Source organism: Cimex lectularius, unplaced genomic scaffold, assembly GCF_000648675.2.
Source record: "Cimex lectularius strain Harlan isolate CLEC.00 unplaced genomic scaffold, Clec_2.1 scaffold129, whole genome shotgun sequence".
NCBI lineage: Eukaryota > Metazoa > Arthropoda > Insecta > Hemiptera > Cimicidae > Cimex > Cimex lectularius.
Genome location: NW_019392715.1, coordinates 1,233,398 through 1,261,130, shown reverse-complemented (window position 1 = coordinate 1,261,130; position 27,733 = coordinate 1,233,398). Strand labels below are relative to the sequence as shown.

Sequence of the window (27,733 nt, the reverse complement as noted above, 5' to 3'; positions counted from 1 at the left end):
TTGGATGAGATTCGGCTCTTATACCTCGGTTGTTTTATTCCCTCAAGAAGAGAGCTTTGCGGTCTTGAATGGCTCAAATTCTCGGTGCTTGATACGGTATGCTAAACATGCTTGGAACTACAGATACGAATTCATTCAAGAATTTAATTTTGAAGTTTCGTTCTTTCATTGTTCTAGCTAGCAAAAATTTGGGTATAGACCTCATTTCTACGCTCGTTTATTTTCATTGTATTTTTTTTTTTAGTAGTTTTTTTCTTTTCTTTTCTTTTCTTTTCTTTCTCTTTTCTAAAACTTATTTTATATATACAGGTTAGTCTAGCTTAAATCTGAAAAAAATTGGCTTAAAGTGCATCCTAAATAGAGTAAAATTCCACCGACCGAGTGCATTCCTATTTCTAGGCCTTTCCTCCCAAAGAAAATTTAGCCGTTTTTGTAGCTTTCTCTCCTCTTCCCCAACCCGAACGAGGCTAGGAATGAATAATAATTTTAAATAATAATATTTATTAACGGCCAATTTGATATACAAAACAACAACAACAATAATGACAATAATTGCTTTATTAAAACAAAATTAAAATCAACGGGAGCGTACCTTCTCATCTGATTCATTAGCCCTACAACTACAGCATTTATTCTTGAGCATAAACATTGGCGTTTGATAAAATTAAAAATTGGTCCATTAGGAAATTTAATCAGAATTCAAAAATGTGGTTATAAATTGGAACAGATGCTCTTGATCTTGAAAAAATGCCAATTTATGGCTTAAGGTCGGGATTTTTCGAAAAAAAAAAAACAACACGTAAAATTCATAACTATCAACAGGATTGGAATAGAACGGCCGGTTGGCTGCAGTGTGCTATGTGTAGAGATTAGTGACCGTTAATCGATAGTTATTCAGATATCGTGAGATGCGGTCGGGTGTGATGTAGGTTTCAGAAAAACACTCTCAACACGACACACAAGGATGGCACAATTACACAGAAGACAAACACTTTGAGCCCTGAAGATGATCTCAATAAAAGATCGAAACGTTGGCACGATAAAGAAAATGTTTTTCTGAAACCTACATCACACCCGACCGCATCTCACGATATCTGAATAACGTCCAGAATAAATACAAAAATACTAAGTACATATAAAAATATAATGAAAATAAACAAGCGTAGTATTAAAATGAGGTCTATACCCAAATTTTTGCTAGCTCAATAACAACGAAAGAACGAAACTTAAAAATTAAATTCTTGAATCAATTCGAATCTGCGGCTCCCAGCATGTTTAGCATACCGAATCAAGCAAAATTTGAGCCATTCAAGAATCGAGATGGCTCACTTCTTGAGTTTAGGGTTTATGCTGGACAACCCTGAACATTTGTAAACCAATGACCTCCGGTAGATGGATCGTACGATCCATGTCCATAATGCTTTTGTTCTTTAATTTAAGAGGAGAGAAAGCTATAAAAACGGGTAAATTTTCTTTGGGAGGAAAGGCCTAGTAGTAGGAATGCACTCGGTGCGGTTTAGATCTACCTGAAAAAAAAAAAGTAGGAGAGAGAATCTCCGTTTCTTCTCCAGGCCTTTGGATCCTTTTGTGACCCGGAGGGCGGACGACTCGTCTTTCTCAGGCCTGGAAAACCGTCAAAAGTGAAATTTGTTTTAAAAAAAATATCGTCGTTATTTATATTTGAAAGGGAGCCGGGGGCGGAGGGGTGGGGGGTGGCGCTGAGGGCGGTCGGGAAGGCGAAGGACCCCCACCAGGAGAACGGGTCGGCCGCGTTTGCCAGATCTACGGAGGGGCGAGGGGTCGGAGACGTGGCAACGCCGTTCTCTACTCCTATCCTTCGCTCTCTCTCTCTCTCCCTCGTAATTCCCTCTCTGTCTGACAAGAGGCCCCAGTCTCAACTGTGCTATATTTCCATCCGACGTTTTCCCCCGAGTTCGCTGCGCCCGCGACCCAAAGCACGCGTTTTTCCTCGGCGACGTCCATCCGGCGGATCGCGTTTTCGAGGGATTTTGAGACGGAGCCGCGCCGCGCCGGCCGGCCGACTCGCCGACCGCTCGCACCTTCCGCAAGTCCGACGGCGATGCTAATTTGTGAACGGACGACAAAAATACGTCCAGGCCAGTGTTTCTCCGCTTAGTGACTGAGAGTTTAAATCGCCACGTGATCGCTGACAGTGAGTAAACTATTTTCATCTGCTCTTTCCTCTCTCCATCCGCCCTTCTACGCCTATGAATTTCACAAAATTGGTTTCACCACTGGTTAAGAATTTCGCCCCGTTTAACGAAACGTCCTTGTTTTGTTTTGTTTAAATGTTCATCCTTTTTCCTCTCCTCCGACCAATCTGTACGACAAAATTGCGTCTATCCGCAAAGAAATTCGTTTTGGCTGCGATACGTCGAAGGAAGATTATCGCTCGGTTCGAATAACGTTTTTTTTTCACTTGCCGTAATGCGGTTTTGACCGTTTTAACGATTTATCGGCGGAATTCCGAATACGATTGCAAAAACGTTGATTCGGCAGGTTCGTCCTTTAACCGAGTTTCACGATATACGACATACGAATACTCGAATGAAATGTCTTTATTTCTGTACTTTTTCCGTTAAAAAAAAATACGTCTTGGTTTTACATTTATTTTGCACGTCCAATATACAGATTAAAAATCGAAAATAGTAAACGCAGTTTCATATATTCGTGGTTTTTTTCCGGGAAAATTAACATCGGTTCAGACCCTGAAGAGGAAACAACCGAAAACCGGATTTCAAAATTTTCTATGGCTCTATACACGGTTGAAATTGAACCAGAAATTTCTACTTACAATTCCCAAATAACTCTAAAGTAATACGCGTTCTTTGAAAAAAGGTGATTTAACCCGTTCGGTTGAAGTCGAAATTGTTCGGTACAGATTGCAAAATAAAATCTTCATTTTTAATCTTCCTTGTTACGAATTTTAATTGATTGTTCAAATTTACCTGCGTTTAAGGATTTACTAGCCGAATTGTAAGATATTTACATCCGCGTTTTTAAATAATTCTTTCTTTTGTCCTATTTTCATAATCTTTAGATTCAGGCGCACTGTTTCCAACGCGATGCTTTTCGTTATAAAGGCTTTGTGATCCGGTTTCTATTTTTATTTAACCGTCTAGAAACGACTAAAGATTTTCTTTAGCCTTTTGCAGCAGAATATATTTGAAATTTAGCGAGACATTTATATGAATTGATCATTCACAATACGGATTTCGAGAATGTTGCGGAAATTATTGTAAAATAAGATGTCGATTTTTACTATGAACACCAAATATAGCTTAAATATATATTTACTGGTTGAAATAGTTATAAGAAAGTTCTATCCGCGACTTTATCTGCGTTTCGAAAAGTATAGTTTCGTTTGTCCAAGTTTTGTCATCCTAAAATTCAGTCCAACTAGATATTTTGCTTTATAAAGGATTTGATCGGGTTTCTATTTTATCTATGCAATTGGATATGAACAAAGATATTCTTTCACCTTTTACTGACGATTTTAGTTGAAATTTATGTCAATTGATCATTCACAATACGGATTTCGAGAATGTTGCGGAAATTATTGTAAAATAATATGTAGTTTTTTTACGATTTTTTACTTTCAACTCAAAATATGCATAAATCTACGTTTACCGGCTGAGTTGTAAAAAAAATTTCTATCCGCTTGGTGAACCGAATTTTTAAAATAATAATTTCGTTTGTCTAATTTTTATGAACCTGAAATTCACTTTAATTTTTTATAATCTTCCAATTCATTTCCCACTGTTTCCCACTAGATATTTTGCTTAATAAAGGATTTGATCGGGTTTTATTTTATCATTTGGATTAGAATTGAACAAAGATTTTCTTTCACATTTTGATGACGAATATAGTCGAAATTTATGTCAACTGATCACTCACAATAAGGATGTTGAGAATATTGCGGAAATTATTGTAAAATAAGATGTTTTTTACGGTTTTTACTTTCAACCCAAAATATGCGTAAATCTATATTTACCGGCCGAGTTATAAAAAAATTCTATCTTCGCTTTGTTGACCGAGTTTAAAAAAATTAATTTCGTTTGTCGAATTTTTATGATTCTAAAATTCCGGCTAATTTTTGACGACGTTCGAATTCATTTCCCACTGTTTCCCCCGCCAGATATATTGCTTAATAAAGGATTTGATCGGGTTTCTATTTTATCTATCCGATTGGATATGAACAAAGATATTCTTTCACATGTTGCTGACGAATATAGTTGAAATTTATGTCAATTGATCATTCACAATACGGATTTCGAGAATATTGCTTAAATTATTGCAAAATACGATGTCGATTTTTTAAGGTTTTTAAAAACTTTCAACCCAAAATATGCGTAAATCTATATTTACCGGCTGAGTTGTAAAAAAAAATTTCTATCCGTTTTGTGGACCGAATTTTTAAATTAATAATTTCGTTTGTCTAAATTTTATGAACCTCAAATTCAGTTTAATTTTTTATAATCTTCCAATTCATTTCCTACAGTTTCCCACTAGATATTTTGCTTAATAAAGGATTTGATCGGGTTTGGATATGAACAAGATATTCTTTCACCTTTTAATGACGAATTTAGTTGAAATTTATGTCAATTGATCATTCACAATACGGATTTCGAGAATGTTGCCGAGTAGTAAAGTAAAATTTCGATTTTTATGGTTTTTACTATCCACACCAAGTATGCGTAATTCTGTATTTATTGGTTGAAATAGCTATAAGAAATTTCTATCCGCGATTTTATCTGCGTTTTGATAAGTGTAATTTCGTTTGTCTAATTTTGTTGGTTTTTGCTATTCCTATCAATCGTGTGTAAATTTAATTTTACCGGTTGTATTATAAAAAATTCTTATCCCTATTTTTATTGCGTTTTAAAAATAATAATTTCGTTCGTCCAAGTTTCATGATCCTCAAATTCAGTTCCCACAGTTTCCAACTAGATAATTTGCTTTATAAAGGATTTAATCGTGTTTTTATTATATTTATACGATTAAAAATGAAAACATTTTGTTTTGCCTGTTGCAGAAGAATATATTCGAAATTTAACGAAAATTTTTATGAATTGATCATTCACAATATCGATTTCTAGAATGTTGCGGAGAATATTGTAAAGTAAAATTTTGATTTTATAGTTTTCTCTATCCACACGAAGTATGCGTAAATCTTTTTTATTGGTTGAAATAGTTATAAGAAATTTCTATCCGCGATTTTATATGCGTTTTGAAAAGTATAATTTCGTTTGTCCAATTTTGATGAACCTGTAATTCCGTCTAATTTTTGCTGATACTTAAATTCAGCTCCCACAGTTTCTAACTAGATATTTTGCATTATAAAGGATTCGATCATTTCATCTATCCGATTAGAAACGAACAAATATTTTCTTTCACCTTTTGCAGACGAACATATTCGAAATTTAAAAGACATTTATATGAATTGATCATTTCCAATATGGATTTCGAGAATGTTGCGGAGATTATTGTAAAGTAAAATTTCGATTTTTATGGTTTTTACTATCCATACCAAGTACGCGTAAAAAATCTATATTTATTGGTTGAAATAGTTATAAGAAATTTCTATCCGCGTTTTTAGTTGAGTTTTGACAATAGTTTCCTTTGTTGTTTTCATGATCCTCAAATCCTACTGTTCCCAACCAGATATTTCCTCTATAATGGACTTAATTGGGCTTCCATTTTATACATACGATGAGAAATGATCAAACGTTTTCTTTCACATTTTGCAGAATATTTTTTAAATTTCACCAGACATTTATACGAAGTGATCATTCGCAATACGGATTTCGAGAATGTTGCGGAAATTATTGTGAAGTAAAATTTCGACTTTATTACGTTTTCAACTATCTACGCCAAATATGCGTAAATCTATTATTTACCGGCTGAGTTTCTCCGCGTTGTTGACCGAGTTTTGAAAAAATTTCGTTCATTCATTTTGGTGGTCCTTATTTCCCACCAGATATTTTCTTTATAATGGATTTAATTTGAGAACAGAATATTGACGGAATTTATAAGTCACATCGAGTTATCAGCCATACGGATTGTGGATATTTAGTTAGCCGTTAGAAAGGGATTTTAATTAGATTTTGGTTTAATGATATTCTTAGTGTTTTTTAATTATTTTGTGTTGTTTCCGTGTATTGTGTAACGTTATAGTAACTGATTTATTCTCGTCCATTGAGGATACGGCAAGAAGGAACTCATCGAGCAAAATATTTTTACGTTATATCTGGTTCGTTTCCTCCAGATGGATTGTACAATAATTACTTAGGGACAAATCCATGGATAAAAAACTGGAAAACAAAGTTTTAAAACATTTCTTAGGTTTCTTTTCAGGAACTAGTCAACTTCTAGACTTCGTCAATAAAAGGAAAATGAGTTTGATGGTTGTCTAGTTGCTGAAAAGAAACCCAAGAAATATAAAGTCAACAACCTTAAAAGAAGAGTGAAATATATATAAATTCTTAAGCTGACGTTTTGCAGTTTTGTTGAAAACGACCCGTATCGATTGAAAAACGGGACAGATGTTTCGGTAAAACTGCGTTTCTCCTCATGCCGAACGCCTACAAAGACCAAATCCCACATAGTCGAATCACAAAATTGTACTACTCTTAGTTTTGAATTTATTTTCAAATATTTGCACCATTAACTGACGTGCCTTCTAGCATTGTCATAAATAAATTTGTCAGACGCATTAAATTATTTATGCGAATCGTCAAAAAAGTGTGTCGTGAAAAAACGACAATATGAAAATATTCATATTTCCCTGATTTTTCTAAATAACTCTGAATTACATCCGTAAATTTGAAACGGTTGTTTAAATTTTTGCAATTTTCTCAATTTGTTTAGTTCGCAATGAAGGACGGCCGGTATACTAATGCTTGTATATCTTTTTAACTCTGGTGTGTTAATGTAATTTAATAGCGCGAATGGAGAAACTTATCCCCAATTACCCCGAGTACGTAGTAATTTTTTTTAAACGAAAATAAGGAAGTAAATAAATTCTAACAATAACTAATTATAAGATGTCGGAAAAATCTACGAGTTAATTTACATTTATTTTATACTTAGCTTTCATCTTTTTCTTTTCCCTTGGTACTCAATTTTTCGTAATAACGTGTGTAGTATTTAGTCACGATAGTCTCACGATCTCTAAATAATTCGTAATAACATCCACAAATTTCAGTTTTTTACATCGTTAGCAGAACGACTTTAATTTAGCTATAAATAAATTTTTTACCCAGTTGGAAATAGAGTGGTGTACAATACCCAAATGAATGTCCAATTCACCTTCTTCGATTTTTTTTAACGTTCAATTGATGTAATATTCAGCATATTGCCATATATTTCCTTTCATTCTAAACAAGTTGGTAATATAAAATAAGTCATTGCATATTTTATCGTTAATTTGAACATCTTTTAAAAAAAAGTCTTTATAATTATGCATGTGCGCAGGTTACCGAAAGAACTACCAAACTAATTAAATAATTTGTTTTGCTTCTTATTAAACACAAGGAAGTTAATAAAATCTAGATTAAATCGCTAATCGTAGGGCTAAATTAATCTTTGCAGAGAAAAAAATGCTTTGCATCAATTTACATACACATATTTTAATATTAATACAAAGATTTGCTTAGGGGGCGTCGTTGGCCGCAACGGTTTAGGCGTTGAAACGGCACTCATCACTGTAAGGTAAAGGTCCCGGGTTCGAATCCAGCGGCCCTGCTCGAACCCGACATACTTACAAATGGGCTTTTTTTCAAAAACACCGGCACCCCGAGGGTTGATATAACCTCTGCTGTTGCGAACCCTCGTAAAAAAAATTTTGCTTTTACTCAACTGAATAAAAATTTATACAAACGTTAATAAATAAATATATTGATAATTAACTAGCCAAATCAAACAATATTTAGAGTGTAATGAAAATATTGCTGTGTAAAAATCAGTAGATTTCAATTTTTTCTATTTAATAAACTTGTCACTTGTATTTCGACAATTCTTAAAACTGAGAGTACATAAAGATTAATACAATTATTGATAAGATGTCGTTATTTGTGTCTGATTTATTCTTCATTGTCATTATTTAATTTGTGCATAATAGTTTTATTACATTATTTAATTAATTAAATAGGTGGTATATACAAGAAATGGATGAAATTTTTTGGACTTCGTTGTCTCTTCTAATTTTGCTTCATTTTTCTTGATTTTTGGGCTTTTTTATTGTTCAAATTGAGAAAAAAACTTTCGCCAAGACAAAAAGTTGAATTATCAGTGTAACCTCTTTTTCGCACCGACACCTTTTTTCCCATTTAGCACAAAATTTCTGCATTTGGGTTTGATATAATTAAAGAAAGGATATAACGCTATAAAGCGCAGAAATTGTTATGAAATTTGCCAAGCTCTACCGTGCAGTTTTTGAAAGATTTAATTTTATTTTACCGAAAATTAAACATATAGTTCTAAAAGGGTTCCTTCTTAAAGGAAATTTAACAATATTTTCAGTGCTTTTTTTACACAAAATTAAATAGCTCAAGAGCCACGAGTAGATTTATGAAGAAAACTTTTGATAGTTGAAAAAAAGAAAAGTGTGGGTTCATACGAACTTTTCGTAGCATTTGAGGTGTAGAAGCATCTGACTAACGTAGTCGTACGACTAGTAAATTACTCTGTATAGAAACGTTTTATATAACAAAAAATTTAAAATTTTCAAATTCATTGTTTGGCAATATAGTTAACATTTTTAAATGACAAATTTAAAAATAAAAAATTTAAAAACTCCATTGAAAATTAACTGAAAAAATAATGAAACGCCATATTACAGCCTTTCTGATTCCAACAAGGCGATAAGATTTAACAAATAATTAACGAAAATTGCAAAATCATAGGTTGAATTTTAAAAATAAACTAAATATTTGTATCTAAAGCGAATGACGTAGCGTTTCGAATTGTTTTGATATTTAAAGGAAAAAACTCAACCGACCGATAATCACTTGCGTAAGCAGAATCAACACGGTATATCTCATTTAAAATTATTTATGATTCAGTGTTTCTTTAAGGGTCCAGGATAACAAACAAGCTACGGTTCATGTTTCTTGGAGAAGATGGCTTGTTTTATAATCGAAAATTTGAACATTGGTATCTTTTACGGTATACTCATAACATTTTTTGGAGGATTGCATATATTTTGTAGTTTATTTTCCATCCAACTGCTTGAACGTGTTGTATCAACGTGAAAACCAATTTGGTTCACAGACATTTTGGTATGCTTCTTCCTACCGTTTCACTTAAGTTCAGATAACAATAGAATTATGTGTGAAAATATCAACCAACAGAAGCTGTATTGGAGAGTATTGGAAATGTGGTCAATGTTGGTACAGTTGTGGTTGTCAAGTGTCTTCCGAACAGTAATAAAAATAATCAACTTTCGTATTTTGTTACTAGTTGTTAAACCCTGATGAAGGCCAAATAAAGAGGTCCAAAGCTTGGCACTTATATAACACATGTTCTAACATTGACCACATCTTAAGATGTATGCTCAAAAAAAAAAAAAAAAATCTGTTGGTTGATATACCCACGATGATTGAAAGTACATTCAATTGTATTTTTATGATATTCTACGAAAAATACCACAAATAAAATTTAAAAATGTACATTTCCGAATTATGGTTGCTTTCGGTTCACCGTTCCATCCAAGAGTATCAAAATGTACTCAATAATATTTTTATACACTTGGGAAAAGCTTTCCAATTATATTTATATTACACGGTATCATAGTCAAATGGGACGCACTAAACTTTGGGGTGGACATATATGCACACATATACACACACGAGTTAAGCCTATCACTTCTCTCAGTCCACCGGCAATCCCAGCTTTTGTAATTTACAATTAATTACCAGCAGGTCTCGATAATCACCCCTGGATATCGGCAGACCGGGGTTAGACCTCGGTCTTATCTCTACAGCCACCGAGGTTGGGCTCAGAAGCTATCAAAAGCTACTTCAAGCTACCAACGCATACAGTTCCTAGATCCAAACCCATTCATAATCCCACTCATTCTTAAACACATTCATTCCTGTTTACCATTTACATGCCATTTATTTACCATTGAGTACTCAATATTTCGCCAAAGCCCTCTCACTCTAATAAATACATTCACAGACAACACGCGCTAGGGATAGAAAAATATAAGTACTGTACACAATAAAACAGACTTGTTTTCTCGAAAAATCGAATATCAACCTACATCCTCACTGCCAAGTACGATGGTATTTCTACACGCTCTCTATATAGAGCCAAGGAGTCGAATCCTTCTACTAAACTTTAATATCTGTAAATTTTAAAACTATCATTGACTTGAATAAAGTGATGTAGTTATAAAATTCTAATTCTAATCTCCCTTGTTGATGTTGTACGCTGTATAAAATGTATAAGGAATCATTCTCACTAACAAACCGTAAATATATTCAGCTATTTTAAAATGAATGGTGCTCGGATGCATATTTGTTTTGGTGATGAAAGTGAATGACGTAAAATTTGTAAAATGCATAGTAAAATGCATATATCAAACGGATTTTTTTAAAATGCATTAAAGGTTAATGCATTAAAGGTTAAACACTATACACGGGTAACGTTTTTATGTTGCGCCAACTCGAAACAAATAAATAATATTGCTTGTGTAGTTTTTAAATTTTAGGATTTTTGGATTATATTTTTAGCTGCACCGGAGAAATTTGGAACTCTGGTTTTCTTCCTCCTAACAGGGTAACCCATTTGCCCTCGGCATTCCGCTCGTGCCTGTGTATAATTGAAAAAACCTGAAACATGACGGACTTTCCGTTATGTGGTGGGGTGTTTCGGGTAGTTGACTGGAACGGTGGATGAATAACACGGTCAGGGTGGGTTCGTTGGAATGTAAATAATAATAATAATAAAGTAATTAAGGAAGTGAATCAGGGATATGGTCATCCCTCAATTTCATCATTAGACGTAATAAAGAACTAATTAAGCAAAAACCAAACAAAAGGAATGAACATAGTGTTTAGTAGATCTCTCTAAGAAGAAGAAATTTATAAATTACTATCAAACAGTAACACGTATGCATCAAGGAAATCTGATCCAACTTTAAATGTGCAAAATAAATGCAATAAACTAATAGATAAACTTTTTGAAAATAATAGACAAAAAACAACAATGGACCTCATCCTTGATTCACTTCTACAATTAACAATTGGTTGTCGATCACTACAGTGATGCTTAATTTACTAATATAACTGAATTTATAATTAATATTTTAATAATTGTACGTAATAGTAAAATAGACCATGGGAGTTGGCAGGAGCAAGAACGTTCCTCCTCTTTTTTGTCCCCCCCCCATAAATATTCACCACGTCATAAATATTGACCCAAAGAATACAGCCCCCCCATTTCAAAAATAATTTTGCATTCGTTTCCTTTTTTGCCATATAATATGTGCACAATTTGTGCATAAACGAAAACCGAGTAAAAAAATTTAAAAGTAATCTATACTAATATAATAAATAGAAAAAGTTTGCATGTACGAGGTAAACTCGAAATCTACTCGTCCGATTTCGATCAGATTTTTTTAGACGTTTTCCTTATGATCATAGGAAGTACATAGACAAAGTTTTGTCATGTTACTAGTGCAGTACAAGTAAATAAATTATTCTTTGTCTGCTACTTTGCATATTTCAATGCAGTGAATTAAAATTTGATTCAATGCCACTTCCTCTTGAACTACAATTACACGTAAAACAATTAGGATTGGTATTAAATTAATCAAAAACCACCAAGCTTCATGTCCCATCAACTTGCAGATCACAAGCAATTTCAACGATTAAGTACACAAACCCTGCACTGATGGTCATGGGCTTGATTCTGTGCTTCTCCCTGTTTATATCCCTAGCCAAGCCAAACCAAAACAGGATAGGCGGGCCAAAATAAGCGGAAACAACAAGTATATTCATCACTGCATAATAGTAAAATAAACCATGGGAGGTGGCCGGAGGAAGGACGTTCCACCTCTTTTTTTTGCCCCTCCCCCATAACCCCATAAATATTGACCCAAAGAATACAGTCCCCCCTCCAAATTTCAAAAATAGTTTTGCATTTGCTTCTTTTTTTACTGTTTATGTGTAAATTTTGTAACATTAACATGATATATTTTTTAGAACAACCAAAATCCGAGCCCCTAAGCCCCTAACAGTTTTTGTTCTAATTTTAACTTCAAACCAAAAAATTGTATTTCTTCAATAAACTGCGGACATTTATAACGTGGATCTAATTGGAATAGATTAAAATGAGGTTTTATTTATTCAATTTTAGTATTATATGTATTATATAGAAGTAAAATAAGCGAATATGTCACGGTTTCTACATAGGTCTAGGATTTTTTAAATATATATTTTTTTAAGTAGATGCTTTATCGCCACCAGAGTAATATGTATTTAGAAAACCAATTAACCCAGTTTTTGGAAAATTATTCCTTTAAATTGAACCAACAATATTTTTGCGGAATCAAACAAAAACAAAAGGTTAACTATTCACCTTTTAGGTAATTTTTTTATTATTTGAAAGCGGCAACATAATTAACTTCTAATCGGATAAATTAGTTTCCCAACTTTTTTTAAAATTTAAACTAAATTTTTGTTCGATTGATTAGCCAAAATGTACATAATTAAAATTGATTATATTTTCTGCAGATATGAAAATCTTTCTAAAAACGGAAGTAAGAATCAGTCCTATGTAATTTTCCAGTACAAGGCAGGGTGTCCGTTTTAGTTTTTACATAAAATTTTATGTTTTTCACGCGGCATTATTGTTAACAATGATCTATTAATAAAAAGCATACAATTTTTATTAAAATTAACAAACAAATTTGTTATTGAAAATAATAACAAAAACGAAATTAATGCGTTTCTTTTCACATTCTTTGGCCAATTTAAAATCTTATTGGGCCATCGTTTTCAGTGTAAAAAAAATCCTTTAAAAAAGTATATATACATGTTCTCATTTAAAATGTCATAGTCGGCAGTATCCTGACAACAAACATATTTTTTTGCTTCATTTGTATACGTACAACTGTATATGTGTTATATTCAACCAGAAGATTGAATTTCAATATAAATGTATTATATACAACAAATATCTTTAAAAAACGTACATTAAAAACTGAAAACTAGACTAAAATTATTAAATACATATTTTTGCTTTTCGATGACGTTATCTGATGAAATGAAATTCAGCCGGGTCTTCTAAAAAGGAAGGCACCCTGTGTATGCATATTTTTTGTTAAACATACAAAGCATACGCTTCTTGTTTTTACCAATTTAAATATTTTGCCATGTTTAAGTGCCTTGTAATTAAGTTTAACCTTTTTTAAAATTATATTTTCTGTGTGTATTGTAGATAATCCGAAATATACAAATAGCATATCTCAATACGAGTTCAAAGGAAATAATAAATTTACTGTGACGTTTTTGATTAAATGGCGATAATTTTATATCTTTTTACTACTTATTTTTGTGGTTTTTTATTTTGTAAGCCACATTAGAAGGTATATTCTTTAAATTTTTTTTTTTATGTTTAGTTAGCCTTTGTGCTCATGCTCATAGCAAAACGAAAAACACAAAACGCAATATATAAAATCATAAAATAAAAAATATGTACGTTCTATTGTGGCTTAAATAAAACAACAGCCTAAAGCATAATGGTTAACAGAAAGAATTAAAAAAAAAGAAGAAATTAGGAAAATATCTTATACACCATCATACACGTCTGATAAAAATATTCGTTTGTTTCGGTGTCAATAATTTAAGAATAGTGTTAATAATTGTAAGCATAAAGTAGTATTTTTTAGTAGGTTAAGATTTCTTGTCAGTGTTTTCATGGTAGAAAATCAGCAAAGTATTTTTTTAGTAGATTAATATTACGTGACGGTATTTTTATGGTATTCAGAAAAATAGTTTTATTCCCTTAATAATGCATTACATGTATGAGTTCTTATTTTAAAAGTATAATAGTGCCAATAGGTTTATTTCGTTTTGGTAAAATAATGGAAACAGTGGAAAGCATCGCGATCGTGTTGTTTTTATTAATTTTAATAGCACATTCGTTGGTATTATTTGCATGATATTGTTATTCACGAGAATTGCAACATAAGAGGGTAGAATAATATAGATTAAATTTAATAAATAGAATACAATACGCCTGGAGGAAACCAGATGTAACCAAACCGATCGAATTAAACGTACATAAAATGTTTCAAGAATCTTCAGTTGACTCCTAAGACTTACCCCATTTGGCAGTTATTCGAATTGGTTTCCGAGTTGAGAAAATTGAACCTATTTACTCCCAATGAGTGAGGTGGTAAATAAAAAAAGAAAATGTAAGGAATCAGTAATACGAATTCTTGCTTTTATTAATAAATATTCATAATGGAGAGATAAGCCTGTTGAAAAAATATCAATTTGTGATAGTTGTAAGTTTTTCCTTCTGTGTGGGATTAGTTACTATATCGCGGTTTGTCGTGGGGGGCGAGGAAAGGCGAAGAAGACACTGCGTTTAACTTGTCGCACGTGGTTTCCGAGGGAAGACTGAGTTCTCGTCGAGGGATCCGTTTTGAAAATGTGGCAATTGGTACGCGTAACCACGCCTCCAGGAGGTCGTCCGGTGGTGTTCATTCTGTGGATTGGGCCGAGTGGATTCCTCCCATTTCCAGGGGTGGTCGGGGCCCGCCGCTCCCCTCGGGATCAGAGGATGCGTAGAACTGAGACCCTGGCTCCGCCTCGTTTCGCCTCTCTCGAAAACAAGACTCAGTTTACCGAAAGCCTAGCGCTCGCTCCAATATCAACGTCTAAAAATTTCCTCTCTCAAAGAAATACAGACAAATTTATAATGAAACTGGCGCGTAAAATGCGAAAATACCCATTGAGACAAAACCGTACGTACCCATGCAATGACAAAATATATAAATAACATTTTAAAACACCTTGGCCCACTCCCGAGTCCTATCCTTTCCCGACCCTTTGTATGTAAACAAAGTCCCACCGACCGAAACCAGAGCGAAACGACATTCTAATTGTGCTGTTGTGTAGATGTTTTCATTTCTGTTTCGCCTGTCTAATTCGAATGTCTTCCTTCTTTCTCAGAGAGTGTGAAGCAAGAGGAAGAGAGCGAGGAGAAAGGGGGGGAAGATAAAGAAGGGGAAGAAAAAGAGGGTAAAAAACAAGAAGAGCCTGAAGAACCCGCCGAAACGGGGAAAGCAGAGATGAGGCGATTGCCACCACACGGCAAAGGTAAGGAGAAAGAATTTTTTTTCAAAATTTTCTAAATTCACAGTTGGTCGTATATGCCCATTTACAATGGACCAATTCATCCGTTTATCTGTTGGACACCGTTCACAAAATTTCACATCTACAAACGATTGACCTTTCCTTTCAGTATTCACTATCACTATAAATCACACCTGTACGAATGAATCTGTACATATTCAACAATTCTATAATTGCTTCAAGTATGTTGAGGTGATAAAGAAAAAAAAGGTCCGAAATCGAATGTACTGCAAGACTTTTATTTAGAAATCGTGAGATGCGGTCTGTTGTGATGTAGGTTTCAGAAAAACATTTTCTTTATCGTGCCCACGTTTCGATCTTTATTGAGATCATCTTCAGGGCTCAAAGTGTTTGTCTTCTGCGTAATTGTGTCATTCTTGCGTGTCGTGTCGAGAGTGCCAAAGGCACACACTTTGAGCCCTGAAGATGATCTCAATAAAGATCGAAACGTTGGCACGATAAAGAAAATGTTTTTCTGAAACCTACATCACACCAGACCGCATCTCACGATTTCTAAATAAATATTGATTAACGGTCACTTATCACCACACAGTACTGCAAGACCTTAAGTCACGTTTGTAGGGACAAAGCGTTTTATTGAACTTTCTGTTGTCCTGTAGAGGACGTGATCTGTACATTTGTGTCTGCCAGGTGAATAGGCTTCCTTATTATATTACTGAATTAACGAAGTTAGTTGTAAATGCAATGGCTAATTAAAGATTACAGTAATCTACTATATGTAAATATAGACTTATTTATGGGACATATTTTCTTTCCTAAACCGAATGATTTTTTGTAAAAGACATTTTTGTTGGCATTTGGGCTAGACCGATAACGATGGACAATTACCTTTTGTATATACTTATGTATGTTATTATATGGATGCTTTCTGTACGAAAATGGCCCTTTGTTAGGATTGTTTGGATAATATTTCGATGATAGAATCAAATGAGACTTGTACAAATAACGGTTAGTATAACCTAAAAGACCGATGATCCTATAAATTAATAGTTTATGACTAAGATACTTTGTAAAGCGAATCATTTCTTTCCTAAATCGTCTATACCAACTTCGTTACTTAATTATGTGAATAATCACAATGTTTGTATTTATGATTCTGTTTTCTGATTAGAATTTGGACGATTGGCAAAAACGCGTGTCAAATGATTACTCGTTAATAATAATAAATTTTTATTGTTATTAGCGGGAACGTTACTGTATGTTCGGATCTGTTTGTGATGGACAATCGAGTACCGACAAACACCCAAAGTGGTCTAGGATATTTAATTTCATATTCCGGTGTGATAGCGGAGATAGTCGTCGTAATATAAAAAACCTTAGTAACAACCCAATTGTGTGAACGCATTTATTTGCGTGAATGGAATATCGAGTCCCCAGAGGCCTGTCAAACCAATTAGATTAACTGATGCGTGATTTTTACTGCGTGTGAATTTATTGGTTTGAATGAAGGGAGGGCATCAAGATAACATCGAACTACAAAGGAGAAGAAGAATTCAGTAGAACATCAGATATGTACAATGACAAGTATTGGCTCCAAAACATGAAAATCCGCATGCGATGCGTTCTTTTTTCTTTCTTACAAGCCCAAATCATGGGCATTCATACTCATTAGGAAAGTACACGTCGGTATTTCAAGCTGAAATACATACAATCAATGTGCCTTGGAAATGCTTAAAAGAGTCGGTCAGCCAAAAGCTGTTTAAAGCAATGACATGTAAAAAACATCACATCAAAATTAGTCTGAGAATGCATCCATAATCTCTCAACCTGAAGGTATCTTGGGTATCAGGATACAAAAGGAATTTTGGGTAATGAAAAAGTAGAACATTAGCTAGAGAGGATCTGCAAGACCATATAGGCCTGAACCTATTCTTTGGATAATAAAAACCGGTGTTGGTACTTAACCGCAACGGTTAAGGCGTTGACATGGTGTCTCATCACTGTAAAGATCCCATGTTCAAATCATACTTACACAAACACTTTTTTCAAAAACACCGACACTCCGAGGGTTCATATAACCTCGTAGTTTGTTAAAAGAAAGAAGAAACAATAATAAAATCTGTGAAAAAGAGATGTTATTTTTTGACAAATCACACTTCTTCCCTTTGTGACTGTTTGAGCCGAGGGAATTCTGTAACTGCTAGAGAGGGGATAAATGAATTCTTATGTAATTCAATAACGAAAGAAGAGGTGGTTTATAAAGAGGGAGGTAGGAAGGAGTGAGTGAGAAATGTATGTTCATGTGCGGGAAAGAGTGAGAGAGACAAGCGTGACTGCTATGACCTCGAGTCTCTATCGTGGAATATAAAAGGCGGTCCCACATTTGGTGGGATAAGCTGAATGCAGTTGATTGGTCGTATGAGAAACACCGTCAAAATTGTGAGAGATTGGGCTATTAAATAAATTTTTTGTTAAAAAAAAAGAAAACAAAGCAAGAATAATTTGTAATTGACAATACTGATCGATGAGTGATCAGCCTGTATTATGACTTTTATCGCGTTCGTGTATGTTTTAGTCAGGTAAGTTTAGGACTTTCGCCATTGTAACATATTTTGGTGAATAAATTTTAAAAACGTATACAATCTGGATCTTGGTATGGTCTGGACGAAAGAACAAATTCAATTGTTACTGACAAGTGCCAAGCTTTCGACCTATTTTATCATCATCTGGGCAAAACAATCTTAACTATGTCTACACATTAACATAATTAAGTTTTTTATAGTTTTAAATTTCTTTGAGGACCAACTCAGTACCAACATTGTCAAGGACTGGCAACTATAGATTGCATTAGTGTTGCATTATCTAACACTAAACGGTCGCGAGTTCGATTCCCACCGTTGCATCTGGCCATTTTTTTCACGATACTCTTCTCCCCTATACGCATACGCATAATATATCGTCTCCTTGGCTAATATGCGTACTTCATAAGGACATTGAAAAAATGCTTTAAGCATAAATTTTGAAAGTATTGCACATGTTAACAATTTTTTGTCTTGGGCAAAAAGAGGATCGCTAGAATTAGTGGGAAAACGACGTATTTCTTTATTAAACAAAATTTGTACTACTTTTTCTGTAAGGGAAATTCAAGTATGTCATTCCATTGATTGAATTATGACAAACTATGTTACGTGATAGTTGTCAACTCCCTTAAAATTGGTCTTAAATGCTGTCGCCTGTCGAGGCAAGTTAAAATTATAGTCCACAATGGCATAGAATTTTTTTTAGTTTTTTAAAGTTTATTTAATAAATTTTCGATTTTTTTTTTAGATCGCAGGCTTTTCTAGTGGTGAAAGTATTGATTATAATTCATAGGAACATAGGGGCAATGTTTATCCTCATTCAGTCTGTTGAGAATGAAACATCTGTTGCCTCAAAATGCATTTGAGCAAGCAATGTAACCAAGCATATATAATAAAAAGTTGGCAAAGTTTAAAAATCTCGCCAAAACCACATTGTAGGTATTATTAAATCTAGTTTTCATGTGAATATGACGAACATTTGTTTTATGCTGTTTGCATTCGTTATAAGACTTTCTGGTTAAAGTGGTACGGTTTAAAGACAATCCTTGGCAATGTTGGGTCTGAGTCGTTTTTCAAACAAATTTAAAATCTTCAATTAAAAGCTTTAATTATGCCAGTGTATACATATTTAAGATTGTTTTTCCCTGATGACCTTAAAATAGAAGAAATCTTGGCAGTAACAATTGGATTTTTCTTCATTAAGACCATACCAAAATCAAGATTATTCATTGGAAGACGGGATTTATTATACGTTTTCGTTTTTTTTTAAATTATTATTATTAATATTGAAGTGAATATCTATTTAGCTTAGTTGAGTAAATATAAGTATCGTCGCCCATGCTCCCAATAAGAATTCCAATAAGGGAATGGAAAAGTAATTTGAAATTTAGTTTTTTTTAAGAGTCTTATTTTACGTACCGCGAATCTGCATTGGTTGTGAATAACTTCAGCACGGATAGGTCTTGATCTGCATATTTAAAGAAGGTATTTAAAAACCCCAAAGGAGAATAACAGGGGAAAAATGCCACGACTTAACTTCTGTGGTAGAGGTCTTTGTACATTTAAGCGGTTGCTTCAGATTGGAAGATGACATGGGAGGCTGTTTCTTCCTCCCCATTGCGTAATCTTCAAATGGTATCATCATTGAATAAACCCTATTGTATACTTCTGAGTTTAGAGCTAGAGAATGAGTTTGCTTGTCTTAGTGAGAGCTGTTTTAACATAAGCTTACTAGCGCTAGGTTTTGTCTGTTTTTAAATGAATAAAAAATTAAACATTTCTTTTCTGATGGACGTAATGTATAAAATCCATTGTGTAATGAATAAATCAGAATATTCGAGTGAAGGTGGAAAAAGAGAAAAACAAAAGGGGGGAGCTTTAAAAGTTATATCGTTTATACAATGGTCGTTGACTTAGACAGAAGGCTTATAATTTGTGTATATTCAGATTTCAACTGAAATTTATGCATATTTATTTTCCATTTGGGATACACAGTTTGAAATAAAAAATAGCAAAATCTTCATCATTGTAAAATTTATACTGTATATGTACTCTGTATATACTGTACGTGTATATTGTATGAATTGAATCTACTTATGATACTGATAAGAATAAGTTTTAACTTTATAGAGGTACAATTTTGAATATTTTTATACTAAAAAAATAAACCTTATTACTTAAGGTCGTAATGTCGTAAGTCGTATGCGTTACAAAAGTTAATCAAGAAATGTACTTTAGTTTTCATCGTTTAAAATAATAAAAAAGTAATAAATCATTTTATTCTTATCGTCGCACTTCCAGCTCGAATAAAGCTTATGGAAAGCAAGCTGTATCAGAGATTTAAATATTTTGTCTCTGTGCGTTTTTTTTGTGACCAGTTGCCCGTAAAGGGCTCCTCACGAATTCAACAAATTTTTGTCATTATTTTAGGAGCTCAAGTTATTATTATATGTAGTTTAAAGTAAAAATTTCCAATTGACATCCAAATTAAACATGCTTTCTAGCTGATAGACCTGTCAGATTTCAATATTGAAATTCAACACAGAAATCTTCCAGGATAGAAACGGCAGTGTGTCTAATGCTTATCGATAAAAATTCCACCTTCTTTATAAAAAAAAAAAAAATAATAATAACAAAAAGGTCGTCCATTTTCAAAATATCAAAGGACGTAGATGCACTTCAAAATCGATATGCAGAAGATATCATTATTTGGATTTATATAAGCTCAAAACTGCACATGTATGTACATATATACACACATGAACAGAGTTGAGCCTATCGCTTCTCACAGTCCACCGGCAATTTCAGCTTTTGTTATTTACAATAAATGACCTGCAGACGTGGAGAACACCTACCCTGGGAGTTGGCAGTCCGGGGTCAGACCTCGGTCTTCTGGCTACCGAGATGCTCCAGGAGCTATCAACAGCTAGATCATTTCAGAATCCAACACAATCAGTTTCTAAATCCAAACAAATCTCTCATTTAAATACATTTTTTCACATTTATATAACATTCACTCCTTTAGGGCAGTGAAGTACTCGATATTCCGTACTCATTCGCCATAGCCTCTCTCTCACTTCATTCACGGCAATAAATACATTCACTCTCAACACACGCGAGGGACGCAAAACTATCAGTACTGTACAATAAAACAACCTTGTTTCCTCCAAAAAGCGGAACAAGGTAGCCAGGATATTCGCTGCCGTGCGCAAGCACAAATTTCATATCGGGACGCATTCATACACGTTCTCTATACAGAGCCATGGAGTTGCACCTTTAAATTAGGTGGGATCATCGACCTTTCTTTACATATGCGGGCTTAACACGTCGAAGAAATTCTAAATGATTTGTATATTAACATCTAATGTTAACCGAGAAAGCATACCATGGAATAAACCAAGCTATTATCCAGTTGTGGAAAAAGAAAAAAAATCAGTTATTTAAATAAACTTGACTATACTTCGAGAGAAGACACACGAGATTTTGTCTGTTCATATGTCAGTATATGAATTGAACACTGGAAAATATATGAACCTAATTTTAGCATGGCCTGTTTGATGGACATGTCTATAGAAGAGAGATAATCGATCGTGGAATAAAATGGATAAAAAAAATTTTACTTACTTTTGATACTTTTAGAATTGTATTTTTGACATAGCATTCATAAGAAATGTTTATTTTTATTGATAGCGGGAGTTCTTTGGCCTACAAATGCACTTTGTTGTTTTTCTGCTGATACATGAAAAATAAATCGCGGAAATGAATTTGAAATCTTTTGTTGATAAATCAAAGAATAATTATTTTCTTTAGACTTCAACATATTTGGCAAAATACAATAGTGGTGTTTTGAGTTAAATAAAAGATAATTATTTTCCTATTGTAATGTATCAGGTCTATGTGTCTATGCGTCAAGGCTATACGATTTTTCATTTTGTTTAAAAAAAAGTATTCATTAAATTGTCGTCTATTTTGACTTAAGTCACTTGACCTAAGTGGGCCCAATTGATGCTAATATTGAAATTCAGCGCTGAATGCTGCTGGTGAAATTATTGATCAAGATTTTTCTTTTTGTTAAAAAAAAGTATTCATTAAATTGTCAAGTCTATTTTGACTTAAGTCACTTGAACCTAAGTGGGCTCAGTTGATATTGAAATTCATCGCTGAATGCTGCTGGCGAATTTAAAAAAAAAAAAATTTTTTGCCTTGCCTTGGATTGATTGGCTGGTGATCTGCGAGAAATGGTAGGCTCAACTCTGCACATGTGTGGCCCATACAAATGCGGATTTGAGCTGTATTAATCCAAATCTCCCTGCGATTAGTATAGTCACTAAGAATTTTCAGTAAGTTCTGGAAAAACGTTATATCTTAAAATTCGTATCGTAAACCAGAAGGGACAACAAATATTGAGATTCAGTACAAAATATTGCGCAATAATATGAGTGTTTGAGTCGCTCAGACTTTGAACATGAAACGAGTTGAGTTATTAAAATTCAGTACTGAATCATATGAAGCTAAATATAACATGAAATATAATATGAATGTTGCCGTTCGAACAGACATGAAACTTTTCATTTCTGCTGAATAATGAAGGTATATTCAACCTATTATCAAACGCGAGGAGGTGTAGTATATTTTCCCTTTCCCGCTATGACTTTTTGATATAAATATTTACAATACATACCTTTTTGTTTAATTAATCAGAGTTCTTCGTCTAGGTGAAAATTTATTTTGTAGTTGATTTTCCGTTGATGTCAATATTGACATTCAATTTTTTGACGGAAGAAAATTTTATCACCGCTTCGTCAGCTTTGGTTGCAATTACAGATGAAAATAAAGTGAAGTCACGCTAACTGCGCACTCGAATCTGCGCACCTTTCCCTTCCCAGTCCGTTTCTTTATTCTCTACTTTGTCCAACTGGTGTTGTCTTAAGTACAATAATAAACTCGAACTTTTCTCTTCCTCGGCATTTCGAAATTCGGACTGAATTGTAATGACTCGGGAAGTCGGGACCGGTGAATGGCCGAGTAGTATGTACTGTTTACACTGTTAGAATAAAAAGATCGAGTGTGTGTGAGTGTGAGTGAAAACCTCCTCCCTACGGAGTTATATTGTGACAACGAGGTTGAACCGTGTTATTGTTTTTTCTAGAAAAGTGTGGTTCTCCCCGAGTCACCTTGCGGCTCCATCAGCTCAAAGAGAAAAAGGACAAAGGGAAAGGGGCCGGCCAAATGTCATCGGAGGATTTCAACAGGTAAACTTGTACATCTGTCATTTCTTACTTATCTTTAACCTAAACAAGTTATACTCTATACCACTTGCTAAATCGGCTTCCCTTCCTTGTATTTATAGCCTAATTCAATAAATTCTATAACAATAATTCCCATAAAATACACTCAAAACAAACTCAATTTAAAGTCCTTACCGAAAAATTGAAAATAATGTGTTTGAAAATAGCGCTGTACTGATTTAGTTTTGTTTACAGTGGTGCGATGGATAGTGGTGGGAAGGCTGGTCAACAGGTGGCTGAGGATCAGCCCGCTGGCTGCAAAGAGGCTGCGAGCGAGGAGGCTGGAAATGTTGATAAGGAGAACAACGTGGAAACGTCCGGTGGTAACGAGACGGCATCGCCCGCAGAGCCTGGTACGCTCAAGAGAACCCATTCCACGGATGAAGATGACGACGGAAAGAAGAAACGACGAAAGGAAGAAAGCTCGAGAGGTGAGCGATAATTCTTTTATTTTGAAAGTTCTCAAGAAATTGTTGTGATGATGATGAAAAGAGACCAGGAGGTAAGGTGATGTTCCTCAAGCACTGTAGCCATCAGGCTTGTACTTTCCTAGTTACATAGTTCAGGCACTTTCAACAGATACATAATAATGACATATCTACACAGAAAACAAACACTTTGACCCCTGAAGATGATCTCAATAAAGATTGAAACGTTGGCATGATAAAGAAAATGTTTTTCTAAACCTACGTCACACCAGACTGCATCTCACGATCTCCAAATAGTCATAGGTTCAGTCTGTCGATTTGATCCTTCTTTTAAGGAGTAAGTTCATTGACTATCATTGCTGCAATTCCATTCCCTTGGTTTTTTATTTATTCCAGGTTATGTCTCAACTGAGTGGTTGCTTCACATTCAAAGATGATTTGGGTGGCTGTTTTTTCCTCTTAATTGCATAATCTACAGATGGGATCATCATTCCTACATGGCCTATGTTTACTCAGATGCCATTGACTGCTAAATAGTCCTACCACTCCTCCGAGTTTAGTCCTCTTTTTAAAGTGAGTTTCAGAGTCTTGGTGAGGATTGTTTTAGCATTAGTTTACTGTGTCTAGAACCCCTTGAATCTATCCACTTCTCCTTTTGTTTTCTGATGGAGGATTCTGTGTTCTTATCCTAAGAAGAAGTTCAGGACCATATTGTCTGGCAGATCCTCCTCTGGCCAGTTAGTCTGCCATTTTGTTACTCAAAATTCCTTTGAGTCCTGGTACCCAAGATATAAGATTGTTGTTTCAATTTTTGTAGATTTTGTATGCATTTTACAGGTTGATGTGTATGACCGCTATCCCTTAGATCCTACAATTCCAACACTGATTATTTTCTACTCTCCCTTCCAAACATAATTTCATATTGGTATTCACTAAAGACAAAGGTTCCATTCCAAATAGCTGTTGACAGACTACTTGCCAAGTCCATAGTCGTCCAGATGCCCATTTTAAACTTATAACTACATAACAAACCATCAAACTACTTTATTTTTAAAAAAAGTTATGAAATTTAAAGTAGTTCTAAGTACTACTACTACATTTTGGTATATTCTTTATTATTAGCTTCCAATTTTTTGATAGTGTCCATCCTAGACTGAAACACATCTGACGAAATAAACGCCTGTTGTAGAAAAGACTATTTATTTCTGAAGTGTTTAATTGCCATCCAGTTTGATTGTTACTAGAGCCCAAATGAGGTTTCCCTAGCTTCTTGCATAAATGTTTCCAATGGAGGTCTGTATATAGCAATTTTTCTAGTGCAATTGAGGGGATTATTTTCTTGCCTTGTGAGACATAGGTTTGCTGATCTTTGTATGCTGCCTAATGTTCAAATAGCTTGATTTTGTTGAGCTTTGGTCCACCAGATTATTGATCCATAGGTAATTTTGGGTTCCGTTAACGTCTTTATATAGCCCATTTTTGGTTTTAAACTCCAAAAATTTTTCTTGAATCATTAGCATGGTGCTAGAGGTTTTAAACCATTCGTTTTTTTACTTCTAAATTAATTTAATTTGAAAATACATGTAAAAATATTGCTTCACACGAGTTTATGAGCAAAATTTATGAGATGTACATACAATGGTGATATGTTGTGTGTGGATTTCTGCTATTGTAAATAGTTAAAAAACTGAACTTTAACCATCTGTTTGTTTTTAGGAAAAAGTGGGAGTAATAGTGGTGGTAGCCCCAAGTCTGTTCCTGGTGTCGAGAGTGAAGGGGAGGATGCAAAGAGTGTAGAGTCTCCAGGGCCAAAGGTGCCCCCATTGAAAATTGTCATAAGCAGCGGCTCTTTGGAAGAGACAGGTGCTGGGGGAAGGAATGGCAAAGCCGGCTCTGGGAGGCACCATCTTCCCTATGTGGTGGCAACATCGACAGAAAGCGAAGGTGCTTCGCCGCCCGCCGCTCCTGAAGACACCGAGAGGGGTGGATCAGCGGGGAGTGGAGAAGAAACTCCTAACACCCAGACTACCCCGTCTACCACTGGGACAGCTTCATCAACCCGTGGAGCTCATCAAAGGGTCCTAAGGTCTCACCGAGTGAAGAAAAACTCAAATTCAGAATCCGGGCGTTCAAGCAAAGAGAGTGCTGGAAACGGTGGTTCGGGCAATTCTTCACCTGCAGGTGTTGAAGGTGGTTCTCCTGAGCAAGTCTCACCAGTACCTGCTACTTCAGAAGGTGCTGGGGAATCAGAGGAGAAAAACAATACAGGTATGTTGATAAAATTATATTACAAACTCTTAACCAATAGTGTGCAGTAAAACAGTTTTTTTTACTTTTTCTTTTGCCTCCAAAGTTAGTGGTTATTATGTTTTTTTTATATTATTTATTTATATATCTTATATGTTTTTATTTATTTTTGGGCGAAGGTCAGTCGGGTTCAAATGCAGCCAATTCAAATCAAAATTCTTGCGCTTCTGCTTCTGAAGAGCAGCCTCCTGCATCTCAGCCACCACCGCCTCAAGTCACGCCACAGGAACTTCATCCAAGGAAAAGGAAAATTAGGCCAAAGGAAAACAATTCTAACACCTCGAATACTTCTAATAATAACTCAACAAATAATAACAATTCTAACTGTGGATCAGGATCTGGCAGTGAAGGAAATAATAATAGTTCGACAAGTGATAGTACAGTTTTCCACCATGACCAAATTAGCAATAGTTATGAACTCTTTCTTAACATTAGAAAACAGGTATAATGATTATAAAAAATGAGGCCGTTCATTTTTGCACTTACTAATTTAACTTTGAATGTAGATTGATAGGAAAAGAAAAGGTCTTTTCCCAGTTCAGCCAAAGCCACCACAGGGATTCAAAGACTATTTGATGAACCGGTGTACATACGTATTAGCTAATAATGCAAACAACAGGGTCCCTCCACCTTCAGGAAATCCTCCAGCTTCATTGCCTCCTGGGATCCGAGATCTTTTCATAACCCAGGAAAAAGAAAGGCACCGTCTACTTATGCAGGTAATAATGATTTTTTTGTTTTGTTTTGTTATCGCATTACTTAATTTTTTTCTTTCACTTTTGCAGCATGTAATCGAAAAAGAAAAGCTCGTCTTATCCGTAGAGCAAGAGATACTGAGAGTTCATGGACGAGCTGCGAGAGCATTAGCAAACCAGTCACTTCCATTTTCCGCTTGCACCATTCTCCGGGACGAAGAAGTATATTCAGCAATAACGCCAGAGCAAGAAGAAAAAGACCGCAACGCGAGATCTCGCTACAATGGCCGTCTGTTCCTTTCTTGGCTACAAGACGTAGACGACAAATGGGAAAAAATCAAAGAAAATATGCTCGTACGACATCACAACGAGGCCAATTCACTCCTTGCAATTCAAAAAATGGATTGGGAATGGAAAATGAAAGAGATAGGAATGTGTGAACTTAAAGCTACACCAGTAATAGACGAAACCCACGTCCCTTTGGTGCATGTCAGTGATGACTTTGATCTTTTACCTGCTTAGGTAATTATATTAGCTCTCCTAGACTACTTTATCAGGCTGCTAACATGTATTCTATTTTTAGGCAATTTTAATGGCCAATGATGTGCCAAGCGTATTAGATAGTTCAAAAGAAAGCTTGGGAAAAGTATATATAAATAATGTATATATTTTATGAAGCTTATATTAAGCACATTAGACTGAATTTATGTAAATAACATGGTAATAATAAGTGTAATTTATGTAAATAAAAAATATAAAAATATATATATACGTATATAATATAAATTCTTAAGTTGGTTTTATTTAATAAAATATTTCATTTTCCAGTTATTAACTTTTTCAGGATTTAGGTCAGTGGTTCCCAAACTTTTTCATTTTCTAGAGCCCTTAATATATGTAAGCATTTATCCATGGCAAGCAATTAAAAAAAAAATTGGTCTATCACAGGGCAATCTTTTATGTTAATAGTAGTTTTTCTTCCTTTCCAATTCAGAAAAACATTTATATATCTATTCCTCACATGTTGTCTGCAATTTTATTTAATAAATAATCAAAACTGCTGACTTTTCAATTTGAAAT

General features: G+C 34.3%; 1 protein-coding gene across 5 annotated transcripts; it reads left to right on the top strand.

Annotated features, from left to right (window-relative positions):
- The first annotated feature begins 1,848 nt into the window (after positions 1-1,848).
- Positions 1,849-27,393, top strand: LOC106665633 (ankyrin repeat domain-containing protein 12). 5 transcript variants are annotated; one of them, XM_014392186.2, is made up of 9 exons: positions 14,499-15,004; positions 15,213-15,359; positions 23,085-23,187; positions 23,419-23,654; positions 25,368-25,919; positions 26,078-26,400; positions 26,465-26,677; positions 26,744-27,175; positions 27,237-27,393. In XM_014392186.2, the coding sequence occupies exons 1-8, from the start codon at positions 14,689-14,691 to the stop codon at positions 27,173-27,175; spliced, it is 2,322 nt and encodes a 773-aa protein (XP_014247672.1). In that variant the 5' UTR covers positions 14,499-14,688; the 3' UTR covers positions 27,237-27,393. The 5 variants fall into 5 exon arrangements, with proteins under 5 accessions (XP_014247674.1, XP_014247672.1, XP_014247673.1 ...); XM_014392188.2 differs by lacking the exon at positions 14,499-15,004 and adding an exon at positions 1,849-2,173 and having other exon boundaries at positions 26,744-27,392; XM_014392187.2 differs by lacking the exons at positions 14,499-15,004; positions 15,213-15,359 and adding an exon at positions 22,826-22,963 and having other exon boundaries at positions 26,744-27,392.
- Positions 27,394-27,733: the final 340 nt, after the last annotated feature.